Genomic DNA, 13,608 nt, shown 5'->3' with positions numbered 1-13,608 from the left:
TTAGTGTTTACTATCAGAATGTCCGTGGGTTACGGACAAAAACTACTGGTTTCTTTAAAGCTATTTTGAAACATGACTATGACGTTATATGTTTGAGCGAAACTTGGCTACTGCCGGGAATTAGCGACGCTGAATTATTTGACTCTCGCTATAACGTGTACCGTACAGATCGAGATTATGAACGTTTAGGAATGAAAATGGGAGGCGGTACACTAATCGCCATACACCGTACTCTTACCACTAACATTTCCAATATTCGTCCATTACCAGTATTTCCTGATGCAGAAATTACGCAAATAAATATCTCATTATGTCGTGGCCCAGCTACTAAAGATGTTCGTTTATTTTGTTGCTACTTCCCACAAAATGTACATCAAGTATGGTCTCAGATGCAATTCTTCGAACATTTATCAGACTTACATGTTGAAAATCCAACTGATGTATATTTGGTGGTGGGTGACTTTAATATCAGGAATGCCGAATGGGAACCTAATCCTGACGATTTAAATAATTATGTTATTTTGAATCCAGGTGTTGATCAACTGACAACTCAATTGTCTTCATTTTTATGCTTCACCGGATGGTCGCAATTTAACTGTATAAGTAATATGAACAATAGGTTTTTAGATTTAGTCATATCCAGCTCAACTTGCTCAGTGTCAAGATCGGAACCTTTATCCCTCCCTGAAGATAATCATCATCCTGCTTTGAACGTAAATATCAATGTGAACTATTTGCAGCCTAGTCTAAGGCCTCCTCCTCGTCTTGTGCGTCGATTTCATACAGCCGATTACAGTTCTATTAATATTGAACTAGCAAAAACCGATTGGGATGCATGCTTCAGCGGTAAAAGTGTGGAAGAAGCGGTGACTGAATTTTATACGATAGTTAACTTGATAATTGATAAATTTATCCCATCTAGACTCGTTATAAATAGTTCTAGATATCCTATATGGTACTCGCGCCCTTTAATAAAACTGGTAAATAAAAAACTAAAATTGCATAAAAAATGGAAGATTTATGGTAGACAATGTGATTATATTTTGTTTTCAGAACTGCGGCGTGAGTTTAAGAACTTAGAGGCATCTTGTTATAATGCGTACATTGAGCGTGCTGAAGCCAATATATTAACTGCTAATTCTAAATGCTTTTGGTCGTTTGTAAAATCGAAACAAAACATTAATAGCATACCGGATAGTCTATACCTGGATACTGAGAGTGCCCAAGAAGGGCAACGAATAGCTGATCTATTCAATAAGTTTTTTGAATCAGTTTTTCAAAAACCATCCGCCACGACGTTAAATATTGATGCGCTCGTATATCCACAAGCTCTTATTGGACATGTAGATTTAAATCATAAAACTGTCGAAAAATATTTATCAGCCTTAAATACGACCAAAGGCAGCGGTCCCGACGGCTTGCATCCCTTATTTATTAAAAGATGTAGCAAGCAACTAGCCATTCCATTGACTCTTTTGTTCCAATTGTCACTGAGATCTGGTATTTTACCAAAAACTTGGAAACGTTCAATTGTTGTACCTATCCACAAAAATGGAGATAAGCATAACATACGTAATTATCGTGGCATCTCCAAGCTGTCAGTTATTCCTAAACTTTTCGAAAAGATTATTTACGATTCATTATTCCCTGCAGTACGGCCATTATTAACACCTCTGCAACATGGGTTTATAAACAAAAGATCAACAGAAACTAATCTTTGCGAATTACTTGATGTGACTTTAGATGCGATGGACAAAGGTTTTCAGGTTGACGCCGTGTATACCGATTACTCTAAAGCTTTTGATAAAATTTCACACGATATCTTAATCGTGAAGCTAGAAGCTATTGGTATACACGGTGATCTCTTGAGGTGGCTTACATCGTATTTACGGGAGCGCACCCAAGCGGTTGCTGTTAAGGGCTTTACAACTACATTTGTCCCTATCACATCAGGTGTACCCCAGGGCTCGCACCTTGGACCATTGCTATTTAATATCTTTATAAATGACGTCATAAAAAGTGTTAAAAACTCTAATATATTATTATATGCAGACGACACCAAAATTTTCAAAGTAATTAGAACGGTAAAAGACTGTCAAGATCTACAGGAAGATCTAAATCGCATTAGTCTATATTGTACAAATAACGGTTTAGAGTTAAATGTGGATAAATGTTGCACCATTACCTTTACGAGAAAAAAGAATTGGATTTGCCATAATTATAATTTATTTAAAAAACCGGTACGCAGAGTCAAGGAGGTGCGAGACCTGGGAGTTCAGCTGGATAGTCAACTATTATTTGACTCACATTTAACTAAAATAAGAAATAGAGCCTATAAGATGTTAGGATTTATTCTCCGTCAGTCAGTTGATTTCAAAAATCCAAATACCCTCATTTTACTTTATAACTCATATGTAAGATCTCATTTAGAGCATGCTTCTACTGCATGGAATCCACAATACGCTGTTTATATGAATATGTTAGAATCTATCCAACGTAAATTTTTAAGATGTCTATGTAAAAGATTTAACTCCTTTAATGGTACCGAATTAATCTCTTTGGAACTCAGAAGGGAACACAAGGACCAAATCTTCTTATATAAAATTGTAAATGATCTTATTGATTCTCCTTATTTGTTAAGTAAAATAATGTACTTCATACCCAGAATGTCCAGACGAAACGTAAAAACCTTTTGTCTTCCACAAATCAACACGAACTTTGGCCATAATAGATTTTTAGTGAGAACATGCGATAAATATAATAAGAAATATGTACTTTTAGACCAATTTCAACACAAAATTAGTAAATTTGTAAATGAACTTAAATTTTTTAAATAATACTTATAAAGGCGTGATTTATACTATATACATTATTACTATATCCACTATTCATAACTATTTTATAAATACTTGATAACATACTAACTTCTTGTAATTTAATTTTACTTAATTTAATTACTTAGACTAACCTACTAACTCCCGCACAGAATTGAGATTGTATAGACTATTAGTGAGCACTTTATGGGCGACTGTAACATCTAGAAATGATTGGCTAAGTGGTATTGTAATATGCTGTATGTGTTCCTACAATAAAAAAAAAAAAAAAAAAAAAAAAAAAAAAAAAAAAAAAAAAAAAAAAAAAAAAGTTTCATACTGTCTGTGCCAGCCTGCAGTTTCAATATTCATTTTGTCCAATTTAACATGTCTCTCTTTAGCAGCGTGACCAATTTTAAAATGGAAATCCTGCCAAAATTGGGCTCAAAAACCTACCGAATTCTGCCAAACTTCTTTTTTTATTCTGTTACTAACCAACGCTTCACTGCAATCAGAGTAGAATGAAAATGAAGATGCAGCCTCACGATAGAGTAAATTTTTCTTCAGAGAATAAAGAAAAGTACATGATTGTCATTTCGAACTACAAAAATTCAAAAAAGTTAACTGGTAAAGTAGACGAGTAGTAAAATATTACTAATTTAATTTATTAAAATGTGTGCAATAATTTTGATTTCAGTTATACTCTTGGCAACTAAAGCACAATATCTTCTTATATAATATACTTAGTCACAATATATTCCATCAATATTAATTTTTTGGGGTTTCTATTGGATTAGGCTAGAGGCAGACCAGAATATGACAAAACAGTTTTAAAGTGCATGTAAATCTTTAATTTGTATTAAACAAAGAGTTTAGGTACTCGAAGCCATAAACGTATTGTACATTTGAACAGTGATTGATTAAATTTGATAGCAAATGACAGTCAAATTCAAGAAAAAATATGTTATGCTTTCCCTGTCTGTCGTACAATGAAAAAATAATAATGCAGGTTCCATTTTGCTAACCAGACCTTTAACTTGGTATCTAGTGTGTTACCAAGCAACAGTAAATATATGCATCTGTTAGGTAAGCAGATTCTAATCTAGATCTAATCATTGTTTTCACGAGATATGATTGTCATCAAGCGTATGCCTATCTGACTTTGAAAATATTATAACAGAAAGATAATATTATAGGCATTTAAAAAGCTCATAATATAAAAATTGAAGTTCAATGTACCCAAAAGTATGAATACTTATACTTTATTCCAGCATTAGCCAGCAGTTTCGCTTAGTTAGACGCGTCTACAACTTTCTACATTTATTAAAAAGTTGCCCCATCAAGCTGGGCTTCGGCTACTTTTACTCCAAAAGTTCGGGAATTTAACTGTAATATTATAACATCGCTTCTATGCTTTATTTTTACAATAATGTACTTAAATTATATAAATGTTAGATATATTTTATGTTGGGGCGTCATAATAATAAGCATTTATTTATTCCTTAAAAATAAAATAAGTTTTAGCTGTTCGTTACATAGGCGATCGTGCATCGTATTTCTCAAACTTTGTACAGTTGTTGCTGGCAATTGTGGCAAACCTCTCTTTTTGGGTCGAGGGTTAATAAAATGGACTGATTGATGTTTCCATAATTTGTATCATGCCACGTTGTCACTTGTCGCATGTTTTTACTCAGACGTAAAACCGCTTTTGAAGTATCGAACTAAATTATTGATTTCAAGCTCTTTATTTTTTCATTATCTACTGAAAATTAAATAATAAAGAAAGTAGGTAATAAAGGGGATTTTCCGGCTATAATTATTATTATATTCACTGGTAATTATAGTAACTATGAATCAACTTAGAAAGCCACTGCATTAGGTAGGTACTAGTTCCTATTACTTTGTTAAGTTCTCCCATTCAAATGATAGTAGAAACCACAAGAAACCATGAAACTAAATTAAACGTCCGTGTTTAAATAACTTTATTGTCTAGTTTATTTGCTAAGTAAGCGTTTATTCGGAACTACTCAGCGATTATATTGGAAGGTTGGCTGTTGGCCAAGCGGCATGGTGCCAATGTTCTGAACCTGTTGAATTAACCGTAATAATATAATGATGAAAATTGATCATAGCCATGGTGAAATGCCATACATGATCACCCACTTTACCTTGCCTTACTCACAACCTGCACGGGGAAGCTGGAAGAAATCTCTGTTTAGAGATAAGCATTTCCTTTGTACATAGATTAATTTATCATAACTACAATTTTGGTACATGAAAAATAAATATAAATATATAAATATATGATCTTTAACTTGGTGTGTTGGTCTTGTTATACGCACCATACATACATAATATTGCACAGTGTAGAATAATAGAGAATTATTTTGAAATTTTTGTTAGTGCAGAGATCTATTTTGAAACTTACGATTCTACTCTGGGTCATAAAACGATCTTGGATGACCGTCTTCATCGAATTTTATTGAAACGGATGCCTATTGTGGCGTAGATAAAAATAATCTTACAATTATTTATAACTACAAACCAACCATTATTCAGGTTTTTTTTTGATATTTTAGTACATATCTATAATAATCTAAAGGTCTAATGATGTAAAAAAATCTCCTTTATTCCTTTTGGTGGCTTATTTTATTGGAGTTTTCTTGTAAAACAAAACCAAAAACAAGGCTTGAAATTTCCCATTTTGTTTAAAGAATGCGAGTGTAAAGTTATTGTAGGAACATCGGGTTAAATGGATTTTCCGCCACCTTCGATAAGCGAGTTGCGATTTTATCGCAGCGTAACAAATTAACTAGAGCTAATAGCTAGATTTCCTAACACCACGTTGAAAAATATTTAATCGTGTGATTTAAATTAAATCAAGGCATATCACTTTGCAAAAGTGGTGGACGTCAGCCTCTTCGGGGGGTTCCGTGGTTCGATCCCAGGCACGCACCTCTAAGTTTTCAGAGTTATGTGTGTTTTAAGTAATTGAATATACACTTGCTTTAACGGTGAAGAAAACCATCGTGAAGAAACCTACATGTCTCAATAATGTTATCAAATGAGTGTGAAGTCTGTTAATCTGTACTTAAATAGCGTGGTGGACTAAAGCCGAACCCTTTTTATTCTAAGAGGACACTCATGCACAGTATTAGGTCTGCGATTGGTTGAGGAAGATGATATCACTTACCTGAACGTGATATGGTGCCACTTTCTCTTCTCCTTTGATCTCAACATTGATGTGTAGTCTGATGGCTCCTGATACTGCGGATTTGTCTGTTCTCTTCTCCAAGTTGTACCATACGTCCATTTCTCCAGATAGCGTCCGAACCTGAGACATAGGAAAGTTTTTTTTAAAAATCATCATAGGCACACGCTTGACCACAATCACACCTGATTGAAAGTGATGATGTGGCCTAACATGGTACACGTACGTTTACCTCGCAGATGTCTATTCACTCTGGCTTTAAAGATACCCAGATTATAATTGGTAGGAAACACAGAACGCGGAAGAGTAGTCGTACCCACTCCCGGCACAAGCTTTACGCTTAATTGGAGGGGAAAGGGGAGTATTAGTCATGATTAGCATGGCTAATATTCTTATTTAAAAAACCTTAGCTATGCGTATGAGAAATGATGATGCAAAACGTTACGTGCGTGTAGATGGAATGTAGGTAGATGACAATATGAGGATGGAAACTCGCCCGACGTCTTGCGGTTCGGTGGTAAAAAGGTTAAGGGGGATATGATCGAAAAGTTCCTGAGCACACTCTCCGAAATATATCCTATAAAACTCAGGTAAGCTTGCGACCTTCTAATCATTTGGCATGGAGCTAGGATCAGGGTAAACTTTAACAACCTTGTTGGTACAGTAATAACTGGTGTGATCCTATAATTAAGTGAGAATTCTCGCGTGTGATTCCAGGCGTTGTAAATTCATTCAAATTATTTATAAATTAGCTTCAGCCGTGGCCAATTACCACGCCGCTGGTAAATCCATCTAATGCTGCCATGTGATTTAGCGTTCCAGTAGACACGATAAGTAGAAATCGATTAATAAATCTGCTAAATCGATCTTCTCCGCGTAAGTACGTTTTCATCTCAAAATGGATCGCATTCAAGGGTTGTTTTGATAACCTATTCATAATAAAAGTTCACTTAAAGTAATAGTATTCATGTCTGCAGAAAGTTATTTTTATTCAGGAGAGTACTAATAGCTCATTATAACATAATCAAAATCATGGTATTTTCAAAATAAAAACATTTTGCTAAGCAAAAGATCAATAAAAGATAATAATCAGGTTATACTATCAAAATTTTCAAAACGAAAAACAAGTAATAATGATAATATGGGAATAAAACCAATAATAACATGGCTACATAAATATGATTTTCAAATTTTCACCGAATTATTAACATTTCTATCATATTTACCTCAATGATTGTTTGACCCAAAAAATCGTCCGATTCTCGTGTCAACTTTTGCCGAAGTTTGGATTTCAAGTCATTGTCTTCGTCCCAAACTCTTACTTTTATTCGATCTGAGGAGTTGTGGCATTCGCTGGAATTAAACGGAAAGTTTGAGAAATCCAAAAGCAAATTTTTGCAGAATAAAGTACCTTTTTATGGATGCCATAATCATTACGAGAGATAACAGCTTACGAAGTATTATTTGAGTTAAGAATCGATTGAACTTACAAGTAAAATTTCTCGTTCCAAACAGGATTTAGTTCTTGGGGCATCGTTCTTGTTCTCTTCTTTACTTTGCTGACTTGGACGGTTACGTACGGATCTGAGGTTCCACTTTTATCCTTGGCTATCAGCCCTTGAGCGCAGATAACTGTCGTTGACGAAAGAGATAGTTTAGAAATAGAAAATTAGGATGAACTTTTTTTTTTAATCTTAGTACTAAGACACGATAATAGTATACTTTTATTCCTCAATTCTGTTTGTATTTTACTAAGAAATTTAGTAATAAACAATTATAGCAATTAAATTTAAGCGTCTTTATCGCCATAGCAAAATAAGTTTTGATAGGCATTTGCGTTTACACACTGCAGATAAAATTATACGCAAATCAATAAAGTTACTTTAATATAACTCTGCCGCATTTAAGTCATCAATTAGTAATGAGATGAATATAGCAATATTGTTATATCACAGTTATTAAATGAGCCTACATAATTAACTTACCTTAATTACCCAAATTACGTTTGGCATTACTTTAGCGAAGATCGGATGTTTGTAGATGAGTTTCCTGCGGCACCGATTCGGGTTAAGAAGACGCTAGCATCAAAACTACCATAATTCTCGACTCTAAAACAACTTGAACATAGCGACTACATTCGCAAATTCTAATGCAAACTTGATCAAGATAGTAAATATCAAAGTAAATATGATGCACGGGGATGAAATCTAATTATTGTGGAATTTTCACGAATCGAAAGTTTTCAGAAGAGATAGCAGAAAGAAGAAGAGTAATAGATTTTTTTAGGGTTTTGGTTAACATGTCCCGCATGCTTTCTTTTTGCTAAATTTAGATGCATTCATCTAATTTGGTATAACTCTACAAAGGGGGTTGGAAGTTCTAATTTTTTTAAACAAAAAAAATAGATAAGAACTCGCCAGTAAACAATATTTTCCGTTCAACAAACAGTGTTAGGTCTTGGGTCAGTAATAGTAACAAACTTTTATTAAATTGTGTGATATTCATGCAATTGTGTAGATAAATATTAAATATCATAGCACATGTGCTGCCGGTTCGTGGTTTGAAGTCATTGTGACGTGTCTTAATGTTAGAAAAAAATATACAGTTTGTGTGTGCATTCTTTGTTTTCATTTAGTAGTATTTGTTATTATTGTGAGTGTTGGATTCGTGGAATTTCCTCGTGTTAATGATTAAGAAAGCTACGTTTTTGTTAAGAGAAGTGAGTGGAGGCGGTGCACTAACGACCGTGGGTGGACTGGGTTAGTAGATAGTTAAAGTAAGGTAGCGTAGAGCTTTGATATTTGCTAAAATTGCCCCGTACTCTAATATCTCAGTAACGATCAGGGTTGTGATAATTTTAGCAGATATCAAAAAGTGGTATAGAGAAAGTAGGCGAAGTCATTTCTAATAGATTCAAATTTGCGAGCGTGCGGTCCGTAGCCGCCAAAGACCACTGCAAACCTGTGATGGCGATTTTGCAGGACCATTTCGAAGTCCCTTCTATAGTGATTTGCTCGGCCTGTTCGAGGCTGTCTATGTGAGTGTCGGGGTCGACGTTAAAAGTCCGCCTGGCCGCCACATGAAATGAAAGACACGAATCAATTTAGTGTCGTGTTTGTGCTGTGTTTCTGTGGAGGGCCTGACTGGTGTCCCTGGAGACTTGGGCGAGCTGCTCTGCAAATAAAGGGATTATCCACGACACATTTCCGAACCTGTGATAGCGATCTTGGCGCTCCACTTTGAGGTGCCATCGAGGACGGATTGCTTCACGGTGCTCATGTGTGCCGCATGTCCCTCAGTTTCGATGCTGAAGACTTGTCTGTTACATATACATTAGTGTCAAAATCAACCTTATAGAGAGAGCACTACGGTTTATTATCCAGCATTGTGTATAAAACGGAATATGTTTCTAACCAACATTTAGCCAGTTCATTCGGAAAAAATATGCGATATGCAGAGTAGGTTCACTTCTGAAATTATTTAAACATGAACGGTAACTATCCAGCTAACCAACAAGTAAATCAAACAAGAACTTAAAAGTGCAATATTTTAAGTTTCATAAAGCTCTCTATGGGATGTGGTTTCCACATTTTATACGTTCTTATAAGAAAGAAATATATATTTTTTCGTATTGAATGTACCTGATTAGTTCAAAGATTTCCGGCTTATCTCTTTCGCGCTGCTTCATCCTTTCCTTCATAGCGGTGATTATCGAGTTGGCCTTATCTTCTGCGCCATGTTTGGAAGACTTCTCAGCCGCCCCTGCGAAACACACTGCTCAGGCGGTGCCAATACTGTTCGTGGATTCTGCGGGTTGCGCCGGATGGCCACCCCGCCCTGCAGTCAGGCCTGCCACGACCACTCACAGGACACAACCAAACCAGATTCCAACTTGGAACCAGACTTTATGTCAACATCAACGTTGTCGGATCTGATAAGGTCACGGCCTAGAGCGGCGCCAGCCGAAGCAAACCTGAGCACGGCGCCTTTTATCAAAATGGTATCCCAAAGCTATCTTTACTATAATTTTTAATATCATCAACATAAATCTCATCTGTTTGTGCATTATCAATGATTATTCATCAATAATCCACAACACTGATCCCAAAGAAATAGCCTTAAGATAAACATTACAGAAAAAATAGTATTCCACTTGCGTCGTGATTGTAAAAGTATTATATCTTGTAAGAACAATATTTACTTTTGAACGAAACTCACTGTTGTAGAGAATCTAAAGTTGGTCAGTAAAGAATATTTTCCAAGAGATAGGTACAGATTTCAAACATAAGGCTATAAGAGTAAAAGAAATATAGAACGCGGAAGTCTATAAATCAAAACACGTAAGAAAGGAAACTAAGACCACATATAATATCGAAGTGGACAGATATATTGGATTGCGTGCACACATCGCTAACAGGCACATTTTTAATTTTTTGTTTTAGGGGCGCTTGTGTTATCGAAGCTTTTAATTAAGATTTTTAATAATAGAGCGTGTTAGAAAGTGTGGAATGTAGAGTTAGACACAGATACAGTTAACATTAACACTATTCAAGGGCTATTGACAAGATTCGGCGCTGGGCGGGGCAACCCGTGAGGAACAAATGGGACCGATATCCCTATCTACGTGATTCAATTGTCTACATTTCAAAAACATCAAAGATAAATGTTACATTCTTGATCAAATTACAACAATTAAAACTTTAACTAATTTCCTTAAATTAAAGTCATAGTAAGTAAAACACTTAAAAAAGAATATTGAAAAAAAATATACGTATTAATAGTTTGATAAACAGTGCGTTAAAAGTAAAACCATTAAATTATAAAAGAATATTCGTAGTTAAAAATATTATAAGAATAATAATATTCAGAAAATATAGTAAGTACTATAAAGTCTTAGTAAGTAAAGACTAACAAAAAAAAATATCAAAAAAAATACTAAGACTGACAGTGCATTAAAAGGAAAAGCATTAAATTGTAATAAAATATTCCTTATTATTAAAAATAATACAAAATTATAATAAGCTTAAATTAAAAAATTGAAATAAAGACATCTTATAATATTCATGTTGATGCTTTTAAAATGTAGACTGTATGGCATTGACGTGCAGTCGACAATCATTTTGAAATTCGATGCAAACCGTGAATTTATAATCGCGACACCGACTGCCCGCCTATATAATGATTGTGCAAATATGGAGCTAGTCGAATAATAATTAAAATGTTAATTTTGAAAAAGGTAAAGGTATTTATTATTATAAATTTTATACCGATAGCCATGCACACCGATTAAAGCGAAAAGGACGATTTTGTTCGGGAAGGTGTTCATGCCTTATTATATGAGGTCACACGTAAAATAATGAAACAGTGAAATAAAAAGACAACGTCGAGAGAAAAGAAGACATAAATACATTTGATACTAATAATTAAACTATGTATTTTGATAATAATGACGTTTTTGATTGGTCTACTTTTACTATAGAACTTTAATTTGATGCCTAAACTAAACCGGATTTAAATGTCAGTAAATTGTACATTATTGTAGATAGCAATGGACGATCATGCAAGACTCATGCATATTTCGTTCTAACAATGAAGAACAATTCATTTCATTATGACTACGACGACAGATTCTGACATTGAATCTATTCATGTTACTACGGATTTGAGTGATTATTACCATATCTTTGGATACCTTCTACATTTATATCTATAAAGTTGTGATTATCAACCTCGGACCAATTATTACACTGGATGGAGCGACAGCTTTTTGCTGTTGTACAAACTGCGTGTCAATGTGTGACCGACTAGCTGGTCAAAACATTGCGGTTTGATGCAGCAATTAAGTAAAATATTAATAAATCCTATTAGTCTGGCTGTAGTGAAAATACGAGTATATCGTGCACTGTGTTTTCCACAAGCAGAATAATGGAAAAGAGGCGTAAAAGATCTAGAATATTCATTTCACATTTAAATCTTTAACAACAATTTGCTGTTTTATATTGTTTGCTATCTTTTTTCCAGAAATTGATAAACATTAAAGTTTTGCTTGATTGTCAAAAATATTATGTTATATTGATAAAAATCGCATTTAATTTTTATCATAGGTACATTATGCAAAAAAAATCACGCATTTTGAATATTTTACTACATCCAGTGAAATTCTTGATCCGAGTTATTAACTTGGCTTTTGAAATAAAAAAGATCGTTACATCATAATAATTTCTTAATGTCACAGATATTAAATAAATACGTGAATAGAATAAATTATTAAGAAACCGACGCCAATATACCTGAGCACATCTAGCAGAAATTCAATTTGGGAACGGAAGGACAAAAACTTGGGAAGTCGAATAACCTGTCAAGTGCCATTCAAAGTACTCAGGAAGAGTTTGGAATATTCTTTGAACATCCCCTCTATCTTCAACCTTCAACTTATGTGTTAAAATTATGTTGCGTAATTTATATTTTACATATAAAAAATAATGTTTGTCTGTTCGTTGCGTTAGTGAAAATGTGCTTCTATAAAATCGATGTTATTTTTTTAGTAGGTAGATACCAGTTGTAAGTTGCTAGCTTATGCTCGCGATTTCGGTTCACGCGGACTTCACAAATTTTAAAACCCTTATTTGCTCCCTTAGGGGCTAACTTTTCAAAAATCCTTTCTTAGTGGATGTCTATGTCATATAAGTTATCTGTACACCAAATTTCAGTTCCGTCTTATAGTTTCAGCTATACGTTTATAGATCTGTCAGTCTGTCAGCTTTTCCATTTAAATATATGTATTATGTAGATAATTAAGACTTTAATTTTTTTTAGATAGATAATATTTATAGTTTTTTAAATAGATAATAAAGACTTTAAAGTGTTTTAGATACAAAATAAATACTTTAAAGTTTTTTGACCAGTGTAAATTTGATGCAAATGTGTGGACGTATAACGACCATTTAAACTTTTTGTAGAATCTTGAAATAAACATGACTGCCCCCGGCGTCGTTGTGCAACAAAGATCTTGTCTAAGATGTGACCCACTACAAGAGCTTCTTGACACTACTTCAACTTAATAAGGAGAACGGCGCTTTGCCGCTGCCAGAAAGTAGAAAACATCGAAACGTAAGTTTTAACATATCTTTATGATGTAACGATCTTCATATTGGGGTCGTGAACGTGAATTATATACGTTATCTGTTTTTTTTGTCTAAACTAAAAAAAACATAATATCAACTTCCGTGACAATAATAGATTGCACACAACTTACGAAGGTAAAAATATTATGTACGATAAATAAGTGAAAGTATTTGCTGTTTCGTTGAAGTCATACTCATCTTTATTATCATCACGGTGTATTTGATAATTGGTAATACGTCACTTTTAATACCTAAAATCTTATTATTCGTTGTTCAAAATAGTTTTTGTGGTTCTTGATTGTAGACATCATCAGTGACAAAAAGATAATTTTGCAAAGCTTTGATTCCGGTTTGATGATTAAATTATTGTTTCGGATACTTTTGATAGTAAAACCAATTATAGAAGGAGTCATAAGCTTAATTCGCTGAAATCTGCCAAAAAAAGGCGAATCAGCGTTTG

General features: G+C 34.0%; 1 protein-coding gene across 8 annotated transcripts in view; it reads right to left on the bottom strand.

Annotated features, from left to right (window-relative positions):
- Nucleotides 1-13,608, bottom strand: part of LOC123874418 (protein unc-13 homolog B) — a 419,803-nt gene that overhangs the window by 34,720 nt on the left and 371,475 nt on the right. For 3 of the 8 annotated variants that reach the window (XM_045919729.1, XM_045919731.1, XM_045919723.1), the window contains 5 exons: nt 9,666-9,798; nt 8,986-9,092; nt 7,515-7,656; nt 7,251-7,377; nt 6,007-6,147 (listed from right to left, as the gene is read on the bottom strand). In XM_045919729.1, coding sequence (XP_045775685.1) covers nt 6,007-6,147; nt 7,251-7,377; nt 7,515-7,656; nt 8,986-9,092; nt 9,666-9,798 — 650 coding nt within the window. Of the gene's footprint in view, nt 1-6,006; nt 6,148-7,250; nt 7,378-7,514; nt 7,657-8,985; nt 9,093-9,236; nt 9,344-9,665; nt 9,799-13,608 lie in introns of all 8 variants that reach the window. The other 5 variants (XM_045919724.1, XM_045919725.1, XM_045919726.1 and 2 more) reach the window with 3 other exon arrangements.

The sequence above is a fragment of the Maniola jurtina genome, chromosome 18, assembly GCF_905333055.1.
Source record: "Maniola jurtina chromosome 18, ilManJurt1.1, whole genome shotgun sequence".
NCBI lineage: Eukaryota > Metazoa > Arthropoda > Insecta > Lepidoptera > Nymphalidae > Maniola > Maniola jurtina.
The sequence above is the reverse complement of the archived record's forward strand: the minus strand, read 5'-3'. Positions and strand labels throughout refer to the sequence as shown.